This window comes from Sceloporus occidentalis, unplaced genomic scaffold (genome assembly GCF_023333645.1).
Source record: "Sceloporus occidentalis isolate IW3139 unplaced genomic scaffold, rSceOcc1.0.p SCAF_49, whole genome shotgun sequence".
Classification (NCBI taxonomy): domain Eukaryota; kingdom Metazoa; phylum Chordata; class Lepidosauria; order Squamata; family Phrynosomatidae; genus Sceloporus; species Sceloporus occidentalis.
Genome location: NW_028317029.1, coordinates 5,938,313 through 5,956,750, shown reverse-complemented (window position 1 = coordinate 5,956,750; position 18,438 = coordinate 5,938,313). Strand labels below are relative to the sequence as shown.

Sequence of the window (18,438 nt, the reverse complement as noted above, 5' to 3'; positions counted from 1 at the left end):
TTTTCTCAAACCTAAAGTTTAGATTTTTATTTTTTTTTATTAATATTCGATATTTAATATGATGTTTTTGTCAGAATGTTCTACTCGTGTCAGCAGTAGTATGCAGCAAATCTGGTGGTAGAATTTCACAAGTTCCCTTTTAAAGACTTAAAACATGAAGGGGAACATAGCAGGGCGTACCAAAGGAATAAAGAGACAGTCTGTTATCACAAAATCATGTTAGTATGTACTTTTTAATATGTATATACCCCCCCCCCCAAAAAAAAGCTGCTCTTTTGCTCCCCGAGATCCTTTTTGTATATGATGCCTGGTGGCCATGTGTTTGTTTGTTTTTAAGAGAACATGAAGATTATGTTCCTTTTAACATAATCTTGTTTTAGGAGACCCATTTCTGTAATGATTAATTGTTAACATATCTTTTAATGCATTGTTTTGTCTTATAGCCTGTACCTCGTCCTCCAGTTCCAGCGCACAAAGTACCACCATACAAAGCTGTTTCAGCCCGTTTGCGCCCCTATGCCTTCTCGCAGAGCACACCTATTGGACTGGATCGAGTCGGGTGTCAGAGGCAAACCAGGATCTCTAACAGTAAGTCCTGCTTTTCTTTTTGTTTGGTCCATTATAGGCAAAACATGGAGGGTATATGTGGCACATGGAACATATTGTTTGAGTTTTATGATCAGGTGGTTTTTACGTTCCTTCCTTCCTTCCTCATAGAATCTTGCTTAACCAACATAAAATACTGTTAGAAAGGATCAAGGGGGCACAGGGCCTATAACCTGTGCTTGTAAATATACATCACACAGCCTCTCATTCTTTCAAGGTTACAAGGGTCATAATGCATAGTTCCATGGTTGAAATCTCTTGCCTTACCTCAATTCACTTTAATGACCTGTGATATTTAAAATAAAAAATAATGAATTTTGGAAGTGATGAAGTCGGGGGAAAAATATTTTCAGGCTATTCATGGTATAGCGTGTACATGCAAGGGAGTTAATTGTAATGCTAACAAGATGTCTTCAAATCAATTACACTGATTGGAAGATAAAAAATCTTTGAAGGTGGTGGTTCCCCTTTAAGTCCTCCATGGTATGTTTGAGTGGAACATGACGTTAGTTCTTCATATAAATGTGTAAGATATTTTGCATTTTAAGTGCTTTATGTGTTAATTGTGATTTGACAGTATTTCCTGTAGAGCATACAAGTTTCTGATACTTGCGTGTTTCTCTTGCTGAGTAATAGCTGCCCTAATCTGTGTTTGCTTTGTGGTTAAACCCATTGTTGTCAGTTTCAAGGAGACATGAAAGAAATTCTATGGTGGAACCTAGTAGTTTAGAACGGTTTCCAAAAAGATGTTTTTCTCACACAGAGTTGCGATTTAATGGCGCCGCACCTTTAAGCTTAATTGGGTTCATTAAAGCTAAATTATGGTTTTGTACTTCCCGTACCTTTTTTGGAAATGTGTCTAAAAGGGACTGTTTTGCCATAGATCTCAGCTTCACTGTGCTCGGTTATTTGACTTTCTATCCTGAAGTCCTACTAGTTTCTCCATCAAAGGGAGGAATATTCATGCGCATCCTGAGATGTTAAGATGGTTGCTCCCAGTGTTATACACATAAGCAGGTCCAGACTGGGCATCTGACAAACTGGGCAAATGTCATGTGCCAGGAATTCACTAAACTGGTGCCAGTTGGAGAACGTGGAATGCCTTTTACTCAGCTTGTGGGCAACTAGTGCCTTGCTTTTGTAACCTCAACTTTAGTCTGCAGTTCTGGTTGATGGGTGCTATTATTATGTTTTTAGTGACTGCTGTGAGTCACTTTAACTAGAGTGTTTTGGCAAAGCTTGGACCTTGGTTTACGGTTAGTTTGACTTATTAGAACTGACTTGTTTAAACTGTTTTTTACTTTTTGGGTTTATCAGAGCCAACAAAGGATAGTTGCCTCAGGTGAGTGGTTATCTCCGGCTCCATGCAGTTTTTTACTGTAGGTACTCTCTGGAGCAGTCTCTGAAGGGGGTGGGGGTGCAGGGGCATTGTTGTCAGGTGGCTCAAACCTGCACCTGACCCTGCACTATGCTAAGAAATATCACAAGGGCTTTTAACAGATTAGATAGCTTGATGTGTACTATGGGGGCTTCTTGTGCCTGGTCATAGATTAGACCAGGGGTGGGCAATTAATTTTCCCATGGGGCCACATGAGAAATTGGAATGGTTTTAGAGGGCCAGACCTCTACAAACTACAAACTCCGAAGCCTTGTCCATTTTGTTAACTTATGTGCTGTTTAATAAAGTTATTCAAGCCTACGTCATTGGTAGAGGTGCTTGAATAAGTAAGGCCTGAATAACTATTAGCACAGCACAGAAGTGAACAAAATGAACAAGGCTTCGGAGTGCATACCGTATTTTTCGCTCTATAAGACGCACCTGCTGATAAGACGCACCTAGATTTTAGAGGAGAAAAAAAAGGAAAAAATATTTTGAGCTAAAAAATGGGCTAAAATATTTATTACAATAACTGAATAAGCTATGAACACAGTAAGACACACGCAGTAAGACACACACACACGCAGTAAGACACACACAGACACAGTAAGACACACACAGACACAGTAAGACACACACAGACACAGTGAGACACACACAGACACAGTGAGACACACACAGACACAGTAAGACACACACAGACACAGTAAGACACACACAGACACAGTGAGACAGACACAGTAAGACACACACAGACACAGTAAGACACACACAGACACAGTAAGACACACACAGACACAGTGAGACACACACAGACACAGTAAGACACACACAGACACAGTGAGACACACACAGACACAGTGAGACACACACAGACACAGTAAGACACACACAGACACAGTGAGACACACACAGACACAGTAAGATACACACACACACAGTAAGACACACACACACAAACACAGTAAGACACACACACACAGTAAGACCTCCCTCCCTAACCCCCCTTCTCAGTATCTCCCCTCTAACTCCCTAACCCCCCCTTCTCAGTATCTCCCCTCTAACTCCCTAACCCCCCCTTCTCAGGATCTCCCCCCCCCGCCCCGGTCACTTACCTTAAACTCCTGTGTTGGAAGCGTGAGGCGTTTGTCTCGGGTGCCGGCGCTTCACTGCTGATCGCCGGCGTCTGACGTCATATGCCGGCGCCCAGCGTAAAGCGCCGGCACCCGAGACAAACGCTTCCAACACAGGAGTTTAAGGTAAGTGACCGGGGCGGGGGGGGACACCGGACTCATTGGTGAGTCACCAGGACACTCTTTGCGGGCCGGTCCGAGCTATTCAGCGGGCCGGATGTGGCCCGCGGGCCGTGCTTTGCCCAGGTCTGGATTAGACACATTTTGTAAAGAGTAAAGCTGTTCATGTGTCCAGAGGCCACATATAAAAGAATTTGTATTACTGGCTCATTGTGTACCATGTTACAGTAAATTAAATTGGGTTTGGTCAGCTATTCTAAAAGTCTTAGTAGAACCCAGCAGCTCATCTAGCCATCCTCCATAGCTGGGTGCTCTGTGGAACTAAACATTTCCATGACCTAACTAAGCCTAATGAAGTGACAAGAATGCTTTGGCAGCTACAGGCTCTGTGGTGGACATTTCCATAAATGCCCCTTTTCGTTGACACCCAGTAGCCTTGTCACAGACGCTTTGTGTACATCTAGTGCCAGCCCGTGTAAGTTCACCTACGAGTTGGAAATGTTCCCCACTGCTCACCGTTCAATAAATGAATCCCAGTTACATTCATGGTTAAGAGAGGTGATGTTTTTGGTTTTTTTGTAACTTCCTTCAATAACTTCCTCTAGATCATAGCACACACGTGTTCCGTAGTCTTATAGAACACGTGTACTTACTGTATGGCCTGAGCTGTTCTAGGAATAGTTACGGACTTGAACCTTTGACAGATAAGGAGGAACTTCAGCCAGAAATGATTTTACAAGGTTTAGCTGAAAACCCAGATCCCTGTTGAAAAACATTGGGAATCGGTTTGGTCGAACTTTCTAATCAGCCCCAAATTGTAGCTTTTTTTAAAATTATTATTTATATCTAGAAGGCGTTGTGGATTCTAAGGGGGAATTGGATCAAGGGCAGTTGTTTTCGGTTTTATTTATAAATTCAAAATTTATGCTTTTGTGGCTTTATTTAATGACCATAAGTGAAAGTTCTAGTCGTGGCAGGATGTGTTTGCTATAAGCTGCCATTCGGCAGATTGCGTTCATATCGACACATTTTTTCAGTGCTTTCTCCCTGAGGGTCCCCAGTGGTGTCGTCACACAAAGCTACTAGTTTCGCAGCGGCGCGTAGTGCTGAACTGTCACTTCCCTCCCGGTGTTCGGACTGATACCCGGCACTGAGGATGGAAGCCATGAATAAGCTCTTTCTGCAGCCTGTTCGGAGGCAGCCGCTCTGTCTGTTGAACCAGCATCTTTTTTTTTATTATTTATTTATTTTAGCTGTTATGTGTCTGGCTTTCGAAAGCCAAGCCTCTTTCTGATGCTTATTTTTGGGGGCATAAGAGCATGGTAGCCGGGGGCAAAATGGCACGATTTTGGAGTCTCGAGAGCCTTCACATGGGTATGTGTGAAAGTGTTAACGTGTATCATTTTGGCATTTTGTTAAAAGTACGTTGTCTTATATTTTTGTTGAGGAAGCTGTTATTGGATGAAGGCTCACTGCAGTCATCAAGCTGTAGTCTGAGAAAGGCGATCGGCTTCTGTATTGTATATCCAGCTTTAATACATGAGGACGGGGGGAGCGTTCAAAATCCATTCCGGAATTCTCATGGAGTTGAATTAACCCTTGCACTGTTTAGCTGCTAATGCACTCAGAGGGTTAAGTTCATGCTGTTAACCCTTTAAACCCAGGTGGTGTGTGCATTAGAGGCGAATGGGTTCAGTTTATAAAGGCGTTTGATGACTATAAATGCACCGTGCAATTACGGGTTTTTAAAGAGGCTTGGGATTTCTTAAAACATTTAATGTCCTTTGCACATGTTCTGCTGTCTAGTTCTGTGATGATCCGTCTGTAGATTTAATTTCTTTATTTTAAACAAATAGAAGTAAAATGACACCGTGTCAGACCCGCTGTATGTTTCATATGTTCCATTGGGTGTTTACTTACAGAGTCGTATGTGTTTTGCGTGGATACTTTCTTAGACTGAAGTTTGCAGCGGGGACAGGGAACGGTATAGGAAATTTTCTATACAGTCTCTGTAGATGGTAGTCTATCACGTTAACGGGTCTGAGGGGTTTCAGAGCCCTTACGAAAAAAATACTGCAGTTTTTCTTAAGTAAGACTGCAGTTTTTTGGACATGAAAAAACTGCAATATTACTGCACATTTACTGCATTTGTACTTCACTGTACTGCAGTTTTACTGCAGTTATTTTTGTACGGAAGTACAAATGCAATAAAGCTGCAGTACATTGAAGTACAGCTGTAGGTTTGCAATATAAAAAAAAAAGTGCAGTAAAAGTGCAGTACAAATGCAGTAATACTGCAGTAAAAGTGCAGTATTGCAGTTTTTTCATGTCCAAAAACTGCAGTATTTTTTTGTAAGGGAGCCCCTTTTACCAAATTGTACATATCAAGAATATGTTAACCATTTCAACCTCAATCACCTTCCATGCGCAGTGTGACAAGCTATAAGTGAGTACTTGTGATGTGTTAATTCCGTGTTGGATGGAGAGCTTGTTGAGATTGTTCACAGGGTGAGCGGACGTTTCCTTAATGCAGGGAAAATTTGACTCACGAAGCCTTTCCACTGCTTAATTAACGCTAGTGTCTATGCGAAAAGGTAATTGGTGCCAAGGCGATGGGAAATGTCCAGCAGACTCTTTTCTTACAGAAGCCTTTTTGTTCTGTCGTCTTCCCGGTTAATATGGAATGTTCTGCAGTCTGTTACTCAGAGATGGAGTCTCCGCTGCATGGCTGCGGAGGAGCTCCGAGGGCAGTGGCACAGGCCACGTTACAGATGAGCAACGAGAACATTTAACAATCTGAAGTCCAGTGCATATGTGCCTTTGTTAAAGCATTATATGATGCCACACCTGCTGCAAAGCATTGAATTGATCGTTCAAACATCTGTCTGTGTTGCTTCCGGTTATAGACCATTCTGTGCCCCGGTGCACCTGAATTCGCAGACCTTGCAGATGGTAAAATGAGTGAAAACTGAGCATATTTCTTGGGTTTCTTTAATTCATTTCTGCAGGGATTGCCAATATTCAGCTCTGCTCATCTTCTTGTATACATGTGATAGGGAGGGTGCTTCTGCATAGATTATGGGGCACAGCTGACATATGAATTCAGTGTTGTAAGGATTAAGCATCTTGGTGTTTTGAGTCTGCAGCCTGTCTGCTTTCCAGAACGGTTAACCCATTTTGCATACATCGTGATCCCTGCGAGATGCATGCAGGACTTGCTTAAAGGGACACTCAGCCATCATATGCCCTCCAGCCAGCAGATCATATGGTCTTTCAAGACGTGCTGGAGACGAACACGTATCCTGCTATGTGATATCCTCTGCACTGGCTTGGCAAATATTGCAAGGGTGGGGGTCGAATGATACCCCAGGTCCACCAATGAGCAGAAAGCCACTGATTGGTTGGATTGACAGGGGAGATGTGGCGCTTCAGCTCTGTGTGTGTTTTTTGTTTTTTGTCTTTTTTTTTTTTTTTTTTTTTTTTTTACACAAAGTACTTACAAGGTGTTCATGAGACATTAAACTGTCCCTTTAACTCTTTTACTATCATTGTGTATACGAGCCATAGTAGACACACTGTGTCAAAAAAGAATTACTATGTGTCTGACCTCTTAGTCCTATAAACAACTGTGTCTTGTGTTTATTCATATGTTTTGCAGATTTATACGACATGCTGGACCTGTATAACATATAATTTTAACTCAATTGTTCAGTTTCTACAGATGGAGGTGCGGAGTCTCCTGCTTTAGGCGATGATAATGGTAGTGAGGATGATTATAACTATGATGACATCTGTCAAGCCAATCCAAGGTATCTGCAGCCAGGAGGAGAACAGCTGGCTATTAACGAGGTATAAAGTCACCTATAGATTCATTTGCACTTTTATCCTGTATGAATGTTGTCAAACAGACAATCGGTTGCTTGGGTAAAACCCTCAAGGAATTCTTTTTCCGGTCTCCATCCTTAGAAACTCCTAGGCTCTCTTTTGTTTATACTTAATTGATCGAAAGTCCTGGGTTCCTGATTGGTTTGTGTCCTTCCGTAGTAGAATGTTGAACAACATTGTTGTTGATCAACTTGATCATAGCTCTGTCTGTCTCGTTCTGTTCCTCGTTAAAACAGTTATCTATTTTGTTACTTATGGCTTTTTAAAAGCCTATTGATCCTACATGGGAGAAATTAAAATTCTACCCTTAATCCAGCCCTCTATTTGTAACATGTGGGTAAAGATAGAATCATGTGCTATACTAGGGGTGGGTCTTTTTTATTTAAAGGATGCTTTATTTGTCAGATTTATTTATACAAACAAAGATTATAATCTTTTTATAACATTCAGAAAATACCAATCTTTTTGTTAAAATCAATTTAAAAGTGAAAAGCTGTTTAATGTTGTAATGAAATATTAAATATGTTTTCCATTATCATCTCATCTGTCCACCTGATTTTGTTTCTTTCCTGAAGCACAATAAACAGTTAAGCTTCCCCCTGTGTGTTGCAGAGAACACCATAGTCTCATTCATTCATCCTAATTCAACTCGTCTATGCTTAATAATCTTTTTTAGTATGAATCCGCTGTACATTTTGCAATAGATAAAGCTCTCACCTTTGAATGCTTGTGTAATTTCAGTTAATAAGTGATGGCAGCGTGGTGTATGCAGAAGCCTTGTGGGACCACGTGACCATGGATGATCAAGAGCTGGCCTTCAAAGCAGGAGAAGTCATAAGAGTTCTGGAAGCCTCAAACAAAGACTGGTGGTGGGGAAGAATTGGAGACCACGAGGCCTGGTTTCCTGCTAGTTTTGTCAGGGTAAGTTAGTAATTTGTGTTTCTTGTATAACATTTGTTATATTTCATTAATGCCTCATAATATCTGAGAGACCACCTTGCATGTGTCTGTGGAAAGGCTTGTCTGCCTCAATGGTAGCAACTGTCTACCCCTGTCCACTTTGACAGTGAGGTAGATGGTAGCACTGGCTAGACTGACTTTGCACCTCATGTTCTTCTAGTTCCAGTTAAAGACAGAATCTTGTAGAAAAATTATTGAAAATACATTGTTTGTGATAAATTTTTCCACTTTTTCTCTTGAAATAGGCTAGAAAAAGGCTTTTGTTTATGTCTTGAAAAAGTAATTACTCTTTTGGTCTTTTTGTATTCTCAGCTACGTGTCAATCAGGAGGATGTGTCAGAACATTCTGGGAGTTTCCAGGATGAAGAACAAGATGTTGATGTTAGGAAAGTACGCCACAAGAACACAGAAAACAAAGATCAAATGAGGACCAATGTAATTCGTGAAATAATGAACACTGAACGTGTCTACATCAAGCATCTGAAAGACATCTGTGAGGTACAAGCATGGAACTCTACTACATGTGTTACATTCCAGATGGATAGATGTACCTGTACGCCACCATGAGATTCACCATAATGGCCTAAAAAATGAACCATTTATTATAGCTTTAATTATACAACATTTCCCTTCTATGTTAATTATGATCTTTGTTGGCCTTACGTAACATAAAACTGTGTAATTCCAGTGTGGAAAAAAGTGGTTTTCTCCCCATTTATGTGAGTTTTGTTAACTATTATTACATGATTGGTTATATCATCATTGCATATCCATCATTGAGGCTGTTACAAGTAAAATTATTAAAACAAAATCAAAATAATGCAGCCTAAAATATGTTCCTTTAAATTATTTAACCAGTATCGGGGTGTAATTGGCCAGCCCAAGCTCCTGGGAATAACTTTAACTTCAAGTCACCAGCCTTCCAAACCTAGGGCTACAACATATTATTTTGTTTTTGTAAAGGGCTATATAAAGCAGTGCCGAAAACATACAAGCATGTTCACCGAGGCACAGCTGAAGACCATTTTTGGAAACATTGAAGACATCTATAAGTTTCAGAAGACGTTCTTGAAGGATCTCGAAAGGCAGTACAATAAGGAAGAGTCTCACCTGAGTGAGATTGGGGGCTGTTTCCTAGAAAATGTAAGTCTTCTGTTTATATGTAAGCAGCTCATCCCGGTGGATGTATGTGGCCATAAACACCAGCCCATATTGACAAAGCAATTCGGTGCTACACGTGGAGCAATCTGCAGGAATGTTCTGCTGGTTTCCATGCTGTTCTACATGGGGTTGTACCTGCGTTTTATGAATATGGTGTGGTGGAGCTTCTGCATGGTGTTTTCTAAACAAGTTTCTTTATGACATTTATTATTTATGAAGGATATTTTGATTTCATTGTAGTTATTTATATACATTGATTTTACACATATATATATATATATATATATAATTTTTTTATTTTTATTTTTTTTCCTTTGTTTCAGTAAAAAAGCAGCCCATTCTGAATTAAAATGCATGTATATTTTTAGTTTTGAATGTGTGTGTGTGTGTGTGTTTAAATGCTAAATATATGGCTTCACATTCCCTTGTAGCATGTTGGTTTCTCAATCTACTCTGAATATTGCAACAACCATCCAAATGCTTGTTTGGAGCTATCAAACTTGATGAAGCACGGAAGGTACCGGCACTTTTTTGAGGCTTGCCGGCTTCTCCAGCAAATGATAGACATTGCAATTGATGGTTTCCTCCTGACTCCTGTACAGAAGATCTGCAAATACCCCCTACAGCTGGCTGAGCTACTCAAATATACCACTCAAGAGCACAGGTGAGTGCATCTATCCAGCAGTGCTTTTAGGAGATGTGCTGCCTGGACATCATACCCCTTATCACTCTGTACTTTGTGTTCTTTGTTCTCTTCGCTTTGCCCTTCCCTGACCTCTCTCCCCAAACCCTGTGTATTTTTTCTTTTCCTATATAGTCTATAATATATATGGAGAAGAAAGTTTCTGGGTTTCTAATATACACCTTCTTGGCACTTGTTTTGGTGAAAGGTTTCTGTGAGAACTATGCAGGTCTCTGCGTTGTTCCAAGTAATCCCTAGGCCTGGCAGTCGGGGAAATAAGTCCACAAAAATATTTTGACGCTTCTAGCAATAAATATGGAGTTATTGACGATAGCTTGGAGGTGGTGTCTGGGACATGTTGCGTTTTGAGTTTTCAGATGCTTATTACAGCACACAGGGTGGTTTGCACAGGTTTGGGGTATCAAGGTAGTGTGTCTTAAACCATGAGGGGAGACCATTTGGGACGATTGAGATAGGTCACTAGATTTATTCACTAAAATGTTAGTTGGGTAAGTGTTCATAATTCATATTTAATGCATTTTCTCTCTCATAAAGAAAAGGAGAGGGATAACAAACCTGAGAACCACCACTTAATATAACACAGCGTATGCTATAGGTTGCTTTATCTAGTTGTAGAACTTGCAAAAACAAATTTTACAAGACTAGAAACTTGTGCATGAATAATGTAGGGAAAATGTATCAAACACTTCCTATGTTGTTTTTCATGCACAGAACACTCTAGAAAACATTTCTCAGCCGCAAGTACAAACTTCCAGTGTTCACCCTTCAAGTGGGGCATTCATCCTTCTTGGCTACCAGCGTTATTTTGATGTCTTTCGTGCTTATTGTTTCCTTGCCTCTGAAACATACTTCTAATTTCTATTCCCCTTATCAGTCTGTGGCTTAGTGTATCGTGTGACCACGGACTCCCCTCAATCCAACTTAAAGGATTTTCCTACCAGATGCACAATGAGAGCTCTGTTGAGATGTATTTTGGGCTCAGCAGGGGGACAGCCTAAAAAGAAGTCATGTGTGACAGTTAGAAAATAGGGTATTCTTTCAGAGCAGGATGAGGGTTGGATTTTCCTGACCCTTGAATTCAAGAACTCTATTATGGGAATTCAAAATAAAATACATGAATGCATTTCATATTCAGATGGAACGGAATGTGATCTGGTCACAGTAATGGAATTACAATGTTATTTGCATAGAACAAAATCAAAAGTATACATGATTGGTGGCCATGTGTAATAACACATTCAGCAAAACACCATATAAACGGATGAAGTGTATCTATTGCTGCTACAGCACGTTACTTTTATAACTAAGTACTAATGTAAAAAAATATCCTCGCTGGATTTTGATTGCCTTTGCGTGTGTGTGTTTGATAGAGAAACTAATTAGGGCAGCTAGAGTCATGACCAGGGGTGTCGAGGGTTTTTCTTATAATTAAATACATAGTCAATTAGTATTGTGTTGCTGAACAAAGACTGTAATTGTTGTGTATTTAACATTGGACCATTTTGTACAGTGGTACATGTGATTTGTAATAAAAGCGTTGCCTAACTGTTTTGGGACCCAAAGTAGGATCACGTTTGCTCGTTACGCTGTGTTTGCGCATGTGCTAGCATATCTTGAGTCTGTGACCCACGGGGTTGGGGAGTAGAGATGAAAATGCTTGTCTTAAGCACACTGATGAGGTTGCAGAGGCCTTAGTGACTACATGTATCTTCTCCAGCTTCTGGCTCCATAGCAATTTCTACACCATATGGTCTAAGTTATCGGGGGGGCCTTTGAAAGCCATTCAATTAAAAAAGACCCTCTCACTATTATAAGCTATTTAAAAAAATCTCCCTATTAAGCATTGGGGTATAGGGACCATTGTCAAGAGGGCTTTTTGACCACAGTTTGAGAATCATTAGAGTGTAAAAAGTTCTACACTCTTAGATAAATGCATGGAATTTCAAGAGGTTACAGGCGATTAAAGCATGCTTGTTTTTGTGTCATTTTTGCAGTGATTACAACAAAATAAAGGAAGCGTATGAAGCCATGAAAAATGTTGCTTGCTTAATTAACGAGCGGAAGAGGCGCCTGGAGAGTATAGACAAAATCGCCTGCTGGCAGGTGTCTATAGTAGGTTGGGAGGTAAGCAGCACGCCGAGCTGAAGAATTACAATAAATAATAATAGGTTGTTCTGGGAAACTGTCAGATTATGTGTAAAGGTGTATTAAAGCATAAGCTATGGTAATGCTTAATGGTTTTAATTAAATGTATTTACCTGCTCCAGTTGACTGTACCAGTTGTTATGGGATCCTAAAATATGAGTTTTCTCAGTTCAGGTGCCTCAATTTTTTTTTACTGCACTTGTAGGTGATTGTATATCCTGGGGTGACTGGTGACCCCCAATCAAGACCATGCCTTTCTAGGAGAATACAAGGGCCATTTTTAAAATGCTCTTAACATTGTAGCCCAATTTCTTTATGCCTCTACTAGAAATATTGTTTAGAAAAGTCCCCCCTTCTCATGGTTGCACTGTAACCTGTCTAAATTCACGCCTATTACGCTTGGAATATATCAGGAGGGTTTTTAAATTTTTTTTTTTTTTTTTTCCTTGGGACCGTTGTTAAGGTATGATATGCCTAAATTGCTACTAAAACAAGTATTTCTTATTTTAGGGACAAGATATTTTAGCCAGAAGTTCTGAACTTATCCACTCAGGGGAATTGACCAAAATCTTCAAACAAGGGAAGACCCAACAAAGGACCTTCTTTTTATTTGACCACCAACTGGTGTTCTGCAAGAAGGATCTACTGCGGAGGGACATTTTATATTACAAGGGTCGAATTGACATGGACGAGATGGATTTTATGGACGTCGAAGATGGAAAAGATAGAGACTTCAACTTAAACATTAAGAATGCGTTTAAAATTGTAAATAAAGAGACAGATGAAGTCCATTTGTTTTGCGCAAAGAAACCAGAGGACAAGCAGAGATGGCTCAAGGCTTTTGTGGATGAACGGAAAAGAGTTCAGGAGGACAAAGAGATGGGTATGTGCATTTCAACTTATTTCTGTGTGGTGCATGTTTGTATGAATTGAAATTAAATAGAAAAAAAAAAAAAAAAAAATAGAGGTGGTGTAGAACACCGGTGGCCGGTTATATCCACGATGAGTATTATTGTTCATCTGTTACAAGTCACTGCTTATTTTGGTGTGTTTAAGAGCTACTCCATGGCATCCACACAACGTGGACATTTGCTGTTGACTGTGAACATAAGTTCAATTGCGAAACTAGATTGTTAAACAAATGGTCACACCCCAAGCAGGGGTAAAAAAAAATACTGTAATGACCTTTTATGGGGACTATAATTCCACAAAATAAATGCTTTGCTATTTTGAGCGTTTATGGAAAAAGATATAGTCCACACAAGTTTTAGGCAATGCCGTGGTGTCTCCGTTAAATGACTTGGACCATTCGTTTTTTGACAATTATTTGGTAATCTGTGTTTTATCCAGGACGATTTTCACTTTTGTTTATTGCCGCATCTGTTGTGTGTTTCATGATATGGTTGTGCCGTGTTGCGATACATGAAAGACTAATGATACTTCTTGTGATGCTTATCGATACAAGATAATCCCTGTCTTGATCTGGGTTTTTCCAGTCTCATAAAGCTGGGTGAATAGTATAAATCTTATATGGGGTGATTTGTAATTGCAGATCAGAAGTGACATTTATGAATAGATTTCATCAAGCCACATATGAGACAAAGGGCCATTTATGTGTGTTGCATGGCATGGATGTTCTCAATCAATGTTCACTTGGTTTCTGTGGCAATTGTGGCACATTTACTAATTTGCATTGAGTCATATGACATCATACCATGACTTTATCACATCATACACATTTCCAGTGTTTTGTAAATGTCCCTATTTAAATCCGTTGTCATCTTCAAGACTCATACAAGATGTGTGTTTCTGTTGTTGCCCATATAAATTGTATGGGGTTTAAAAAATGCAGACTTGTGTTTAGAATTATGCTGGTCTCCAAACTCTTAGGAAGACAAATTAAGAACTAAGAACATAACTGGGAACCAGTTAAATAAAATAAAAAGCGGTGCTCTGGTATTTTTTTGGTAGATAGAAAATGAAAATACATGGAATGGAAGGATATATGGCGGTCAGAGGGGATATTAATGTGGGGGCTTTAATAGTCCACTTTATTCTAGACTTGGATCCAGTAGTGTCAATTGTTTTGATCAGTCAGTCCCCAAATAATTGGGGATTACTCTAGCCTTGGTGTAGCGCTAATCTAAATTTTATTAAAGACAGGAGGCGAATATTTGCATAACTTCTTTACTACAAAACCTCCAGCAGCAAAGAAACAGTTAAAAAAAACACAGAACAAAGGACCAATCAGAACCAACATAGAGTCCATAAATAACAGTTCAGAACCTCCAACTTCCTCTTCTTTGATGTGCTGAAACGGGTAGCACCATATAACATCTCCGGGAACCAATTCAGAGAAAGAAACGAACCACCGAAGGCATAGATCATGAACGCCAGTCGGACAGCATCCCCAACGGAATCAAGCTGTAAATGAAACAAAAACATTGTGAAAGTACACAGCAGGCACAGTATACGTAAAACAAACAGACAAGTACGACCAAAAAAACAAGGCCATAGTAACATAACATAAACAATATGACTATGAAACCCACCGTAAGAAAAACAACAAAACCAGGGAGGGGAACACAGGGTGGGAAATATTCGCCTCCTGTCTTTAGTAAAATTTAGATTAGCTCTACACCAAGGCTAGAGTAACCCCCAATTTTATGGCAAGCCAGGAGGCTTCATATTTGCAATTTTTAAGCGTCCCTACAACTGCAAGAGACGGGTGAGCACGGGGACGGTAATAAAAGGTACAAAAGGTAGACTCCCTAGACCAATCTGCCGCAGAAAGGATGTCAGACAAAGAGCCCTGGCCTAAGAGACGCCGTGGAAGACAGATAAACGCGAACACACCTAGCCACACACAGCCTGGGGCGATCAGGAAAATAAGGGTTAGACACAGAGGAAGAGAAACAGAAACAGAAACACCGTCCGGGGTAAAAGAAAAAGAGTCAGTATTGAACGCCCGAATATCTGAGACTCTCCGGAAAGATACCAAACAGAGGAGGAGGGCCAATTTCGCCGAAAGCTGACGCAATGACAGGGCTTCATTATCCGGCCACGCTTCCAGGAACCGCAGAGCGATGGAGACATCCCAAAAGGCGATATACCTGGAAGGAGGGGGTCTAGCAAGACGAATCCCCCGAAGGAGATGACAAACAGTCGGATCCTTCCCGAGACTAACCCCAGCAACAGGAATGTGAGCGGCCGAAATGGCTGACCGGACCAAATTGATGGTCCGATAAGACTTCCCCGTGGCGAACAGATGAGCCAGGAAGTTCAAGACTAGCACCACAGGTGCCTTAAAGGGATCTGCCTGTTGTTCCACACACCAGCTATACCAGGATCCCCACGCCTGTAGATGGGATCGTCTGGTGCCCGGCGCCCAGGAATCCCAGAGGAGATCTCTAGCTTCGTCTGATAAGCCTGCCGTATTCCAGGATCCCCTGAAATCATCCAGGCCACCAATGACAACTGGTCGAGAAGCACCAGCGGGTGAGGATTGCCCCCCTGGTCCAGAAGGAGATCCTGAGATGTAGGGAGGAGCATGGGGTCGTCGCATGACAATTCCACCAGCAGGGGAAACCAGGGTTGCGTCTTCCAGTATGGGGCGATCAGCAGGATCGTGACCCGTTGCCTGTTCACCAGATGGAGCGTCCGGAGGATCATTGAGAAGGGCGGAAAGGCATACGCCCCCGGGGCCTGTCCGAATATGGCATGGCCATTCCAGGCTTCCATGTGACGAAGCCACCAGTGAACCTCTACGCGCACCTCGTCGGTCAGTCGGATGGGTTGAGCGTAAGAAGTGGACCGTCGTAGGTAGGATGTCTTGAGACGTTGCATGGCTCGGTAGTGCAGCGGGCCCGGAAACACCGCTAACACATAGCAAATGTATATGAGGACAAAATATTTGCAAAATAGAGAATAATGTCAAATAAAACAATGGAGTCTGTGTAGCACACTAGTATGGAGGGTGCTCACCTGGAGGCCAGCAGTAAAGAAGAGGAAGTTGGAGGTTCTGAACTGTTATTTATGGACTCTATGTTGGTTCTGATTGGTCCTTTGTTCTGTTTTTTTTTTTAACTGTTTCTTTGCTGCTGGAGGTTTTGTAGTAAAGAAGTTGCCTGCAGGTTACAATGCTGGCGGATTCAATACTGAACCGGTCCGCAAGCAGAAAAAGTACCTGGAGAGTGTCAATGTTAATGCATGCGCCGAAACCTGCCTATTCTGGCAGGAAAAGCAGCTTGGTAATTGAGCAAGGTTTCCCAATGGAGCGAGGCGATGGAGATGGCAAGGACAGTGACATAAACACATGTGACTCTGCAGGGTAGCGGGTTTTGATACATTTGAATGCATACATTTTAATCATGTGCTGTAATGCACCAGGGTAACTCTTGCCACACACATTACTGATTCTAGTTATATTTTATATCTGTGAAACATATACTGATACCTACACTTAATTGCAGGAATGGAGATTTCAGAAGACCAAAAGAAACAAGCCATGCACAACGCAAAGAAGTCGAGGCAAGGGAAGTTAAAAAGTGAGTGTCACACTCTTGTTGAAATACTTTATTGACTTTATGCTGTGATACACTTGGCTTATGTAATGTAACGTGTAAGCTATATTCATGTCTTCCAACCATGTTTAATAAACGGAGAATTAAAAAATAAAAGTGAGTGCCAAAATATGCAGCGAGGGCAAAGTCTGTGGTCGCCGTTAGCATACCTGGGAACTTCTGGGCTCCGGAGCCTACCCTTCCGGGACTCTGCCAGGACTGCCCGCTGATGTCGACAGGTGGTCTCGCTGACATCGCTGGGAGCACCCCTGTTTAAAGGAGAAATACAGGCCAGTGGGGCCTGTCCAGAAGAAACATAGAATCTGAAGGCCTGCCAATTTTTCTGATGTAGCTACTCGGACCATAATCAGTCTTTGGGTCATGTCTTACGTCCAGGAGCCATATACTTGTCCCATGCGTGTCTAAAATTCCCTCACTGTATGAACCTCTACCTCCTCTTCTAGGAGGCCTTTCCATTTATCTCAGTAAAGTAAAGCTTCTTTCATTACATCTAAACCTCTATTTTTAGGGATAGATCCTGAAATTTTAATTAACAGATATGACTTTAAGTCAATTAAGTCAAACAACCCAGACAGTAGATGAGTTTGGCTGGGCCTACCGTAAATTCATTGTTGTCTGAATAGTGTGCACACAGTCTACTGATCAATAACCAGATGCAATTCCACAAATTAATCATGTTCCTGCACAAATCAATAACTATGTGGAAAACGCTCACGCTGTGCCGTATTACGTTGGGAATCTGTCACGGCTATTCCTAAAAATAAGCAGTACAACTAACCCCCCAGGCAGGCTGTAACCCTGGCCCATAACGGTCAATGCCGCGCTTATAGTGAGGCTAATACAGAGCTCATTAATTATCAGACTGAGCTTGGTCACAAAGAGACCGCCACCATGTGTAACACGTACACATGATTTAACTCCTTAAGAACAGATTTTTTTTGTATTTGTATTTTCTCAAACTATGTATCTTCTTTAGGATCAGTTTCCTTTGGAATCCTTGCTTGTAAAATAAAAAAAAACAAAAAAAACATTGGGGGGGTTATACATTTGAGATGCTGGTGAGATCTGCACAGAAAATATGCTCTTTTCTGTGCCACACTGCTTATTCATTCACATATACATTTTTGTTCAATTATGGTATTGTTTTAATTGCAGCATTCGCTTCAGTATTATCAGTTTTCCGTTATGATGTTAAGTTTGGGTATTTTATTGACTTAATCTTGTTCTCTTTGATGTAGGTGTTGCCTACAGTGGCTTCCCTGCTATCCCTCCTCATCAGAACCTGCATCCAATCCACCAGCGCCATCTAAACATGCCTACCAGCATTCCTCAGCAGCAGGTGTTTGCGCTGGCAGAACCCAAACGAAAGACTTCTCCTTTCTGGAACACAATCACCAAACTTACGCCTTTCAAGAAATGAGGAGTCTGACAATTCCAAAGGACTTTGAATGCTTCTACCCTGGAGAATGACACATTTAAGAACAAACCCCGAGTACTTTGGAGACACTTTTTATTATTGTTATACTTGGAGACTAAAACAACATTTAATGAAGGGAAAAATATGAAGAAAAAGGAAATGTGAAAACACGTTTGGTTTTTTTTTGGGGGGGGGGGGGTCTTTCTTTGTTGGAGGGCAGGATTTATTGTCCAGCATCTACATTCATAATGTTGCCAAACAAAATGTTCACAATTTTAATTGTATTTATTTTATTTTAAAAGAATTTGTATGGCTATTTTTTAAATATGTAAATATATTTTTTTCTT

The 18,438-nt window shown here is 40.9% G+C and overlaps 1 protein-coding gene across 6 annotated transcripts in view; it reads left to right on the top strand.

Annotated features, from left to right (window-relative positions):
* LOC149288959 (spermatogenesis-associated protein 13-like) overlaps positions 1 to 18,094 on the top strand; it is a 28,722-nt gene extending 10,628 nt beyond the window's left edge. For 2 of the 6 annotated variants that reach the window (XM_089491137.1, XM_089491138.1), the window contains exons 3-12: positions 444 to 588; positions 6,950 to 7,086; positions 7,864 to 8,043; positions 8,395 to 8,580; positions 9,046 to 9,225; positions 9,675 to 9,907; positions 11,941 to 12,070; positions 12,602 to 12,974; positions 16,564 to 16,638; positions 17,913 to 18,094. In XM_089491137.1, the coding sequence (XP_089347263.1) occupies positions 444 to 588; positions 6,950 to 7,086; positions 7,864 to 8,043; positions 8,395 to 8,580; positions 9,046 to 9,225; positions 9,675 to 9,907; positions 11,941 to 12,070; positions 12,602 to 12,974; positions 16,564 to 16,638; positions 17,913 to 18,094 (1,821 nt within the window). Of the gene's footprint in view, positions 1 to 443; positions 589 to 4,556; positions 4,612 to 6,949; positions 7,087 to 7,863; positions 8,044 to 8,394; positions 8,581 to 9,045; positions 9,226 to 9,674; positions 9,908 to 11,940; positions 12,071 to 12,601; positions 12,975 to 16,563; positions 16,656 to 17,912 lie in introns of those variants that run through there. The other 4 variants (XM_089491139.1, XM_089491140.1, XM_089491141.1 and 1 more) reach the window with 4 other exon arrangements.
* The last annotated feature ends 344 nt before the right edge of the window (positions 18,095 to 18,438 follow it).